The sequence below is a fragment of the Gymnoscopelus microlampas genome, assembly GCF_963454915.1.
Source record: "Gymnoscopelus microlampas genome assembly, chromosome: 2".
Lineage (NCBI taxonomy): Eukaryota > Metazoa > Chordata > Actinopteri > Myctophiformes > Myctophidae > Gymnoscopelus > Gymnoscopelus microlampas.
In genome coordinates this window covers 42,257,331-42,259,830 of record NC_139939.1, presented here as the reverse complement: position 1 = coordinate 42,259,830, position 2,500 = coordinate 42,257,331, and the positions used below count along the sequence as shown (strand labels likewise).

Sequence of the window (2,500 nt, the reverse complement as noted above, 5' to 3'; positions counted from 1 at the left end):
GGAGACTCTTTGGTCATTAAATTATTGGCTCAGGAATGCGACAAAAAATAAATCTCCATTAATTCAAGGCTTCATGGGGTGTGTAATTGATAGAAAATAAGTCATTTTTTGGGTGAACTACTCCTTTAAAATGGACACGTGCACACATACTGTACACACACACGCACACGCACACGCACACGCACACGCACACACACACACCACATATAAAAGACAAGACATATCCAGGCACTCTCACCCACGGTTTACATGCTAACCATAATAAGTCTGAAGTTAGCATTAGCATGCTATACATTAGCATGCTATATAAATGGCTTATAGGAAGTGGTGGGTGGGTCAGAGGCTCAGGAATGGATAGAGGGGAGGGGAGGGATGGGGAGGGGAGGGGAGGGATGGATGGATGGATGGATGGAGGGATGGATGCAGAGGTCAGTGAATGTCAAAAGTCTCCTTGCCTCCTGTGAAGTACGAGCTGAACATCTCAACACTCATATCGTTTCTGTCGGGTAGAAACCTTTTAACTCCATTGCGTCACGCAAAAGTATCAAACGTAGCAGATCTACAAGCTCGAAGCACTTTGTGGCTTACTTTTTATACTTTTGAATGGAAATCCTGAACAGTGACAGTTTTGAACATAATGAGGTTTCCACCCGACAGAGACGATATGCAGACTTCTTTAAGAAAAAATGCCATAATGTACAACTTTATAAATTCAGCTCTCAGCCATTTCTGAATGTATTCACTTTGTAAACGCATTGAAATGCAAAAATATATTTACATAAATATTTTACTAAAACTACACTGGAAAGAGTAGTTGTAAAGCATATTATGTTTCAATAACATATTTTAAAATGCTTTTGAATACCATCATGGATGTAATGTGTAATTGTCAAAAATCTGTCAAATATTCAAATATATTTGATATATTTGAACATACACATGTCCACATATGCCATCCGTTTAAAAAGAATAATAATAATTATACGTCAGCATATCGTGTACGTGCTATTCTTTTCTGTGCCCTCATTCTGGCAAGACCCGCTGTGACTGGCCAATAGTCGCTGTGATTGGCTGTTGTTCCTTGTTCTTCCTTGTGTTCCAACTTATGCTTTTGCAATATGCCTAACCCTAACCTTAACTTAACCCTAACCTTAATCTCACAAAAAAAAACGTTGCCTAAAATAGACCTTAAAGGGATAGTTCACCCAAAAAACGTACTTTTCTTCTATCGATTAGTCACCCCATGGAGACTTGAATTCATGGATATATCTTTTTTTTGTGTTGTCGCATTCCTAAGCCAATAATTTGATGACCAGTGGACCGGTAGGCAGCGGACCGGTAGGCAACGGTTCCTACCGGAACCGGTGCCGGAATGCGACAAAACAACAAAGCATACTCCAGCAGAACAGTGTGGTTTGGCAGGCTACAAACCACAATATGATATCATTCAGAACTTTGGGTGATCTCAGAACTTTCTTTGGTTGTTCAGACTATAGCCAAAGTAGTTCGGCTAACTAACTGTGATTTGTCAGAAATTGTTCAGACGTTCAAGGTGGGCGGGGTGCGATATCTTTAGTTATAGTTTTCCGCATTCGAAAGCTTCACTCTTCCAGCAGTTAAAGCCGAGGTACTATAGTCTCACCAGCCTTCCTCCACTCCCCTCTGCGCCCATAAACACATCTAAATGACAAATCCCCTGTACCCTCCTGTGATAAATTTAACGACCGCTCCCAGCTCCCAGCCCCTGGCTGTGCTTCAGTGGGTGGAGCGGAGCCACACGAGGCAGATTCATTGATTAGGCTACTGAGTGGGCAGGGTCTGGCGTTTTAGAACACAGGACAGTTGTGTGGAACTATGTATTGACATTTGTCTGTCATACGTTTTTTATTTGATTTAAAAAAGAATTTGGGGGGTGGGTCAGGAAGCCCCCCCGAAGCCGGAAAAGAAAGTTAGGCTGTTCTGTTGGCGTATGCAGCTACCTTCAGGGTGGGTGTTGCCAGAATAAGGCACAGAAAGGAATTATGCATTGTGTACGGACCGTATAGGACTTGGACGCAAAGGCGAGACTCTTTCAATTCGGGTCAGCGGTCCTGTCTTTGCTAAAAGGCGGGTACAGGGTTGGAGGTGGAGGGTGGAGGTGGAGTGTAGGGGGTGGGGGTGGTGAAGGGGTGGGATGAAGGTGCTCACTTGGTTGTCTGCCGAGAGGCGGGGCATGGAGAGGGTCCGCCCCTGCCCATCCATTGGGTGATAGGGCTCCGTGTCGGAGTACCCGTCCCTCCCCATCTCCCTCATTTCTACCGTCTGCAAAACACAATGAGAGGCGAGGCCGTGACCACGGTCCATCTGCGGTGCGGGGGCGTGACTCACACAGGGGAGGGGTGTGTGTGGGGGGAGTGTTACCGTCTACGTGATATATATATCCTTGCTGTCGGGGAGAAATTATTTAAAAAAATAATGCCCTACTTTGTAATACAAGAATGTTGCGCAAAAGTCCCGAAGT

General features: G+C 44.6%; 1 protein-coding gene across 1 annotated transcript in view; it reads right to left on the bottom strand.

Annotated features, from left to right (window-relative positions):
• The window catches only part of cacna1ab (calcium channel, voltage-dependent, P/Q type, alpha 1A subunit, b), a gene marked incomplete at its 3' end in the record, with an annotated part of 238,846 nt that overhangs the window by 11,087 nt on the left and 225,259 nt on the right, over positions 1-2,500 (bottom strand). Inside the window, exon 47 of the mRNA XM_084071455.1 lies at positions 2,188-2,301. Coding sequence (XP_083927581.1) covers positions 2,188-2,301 — 114 coding nt within the window. The remainder of the gene's footprint in view (positions 1-2,187; positions 2,302-2,500) is intronic.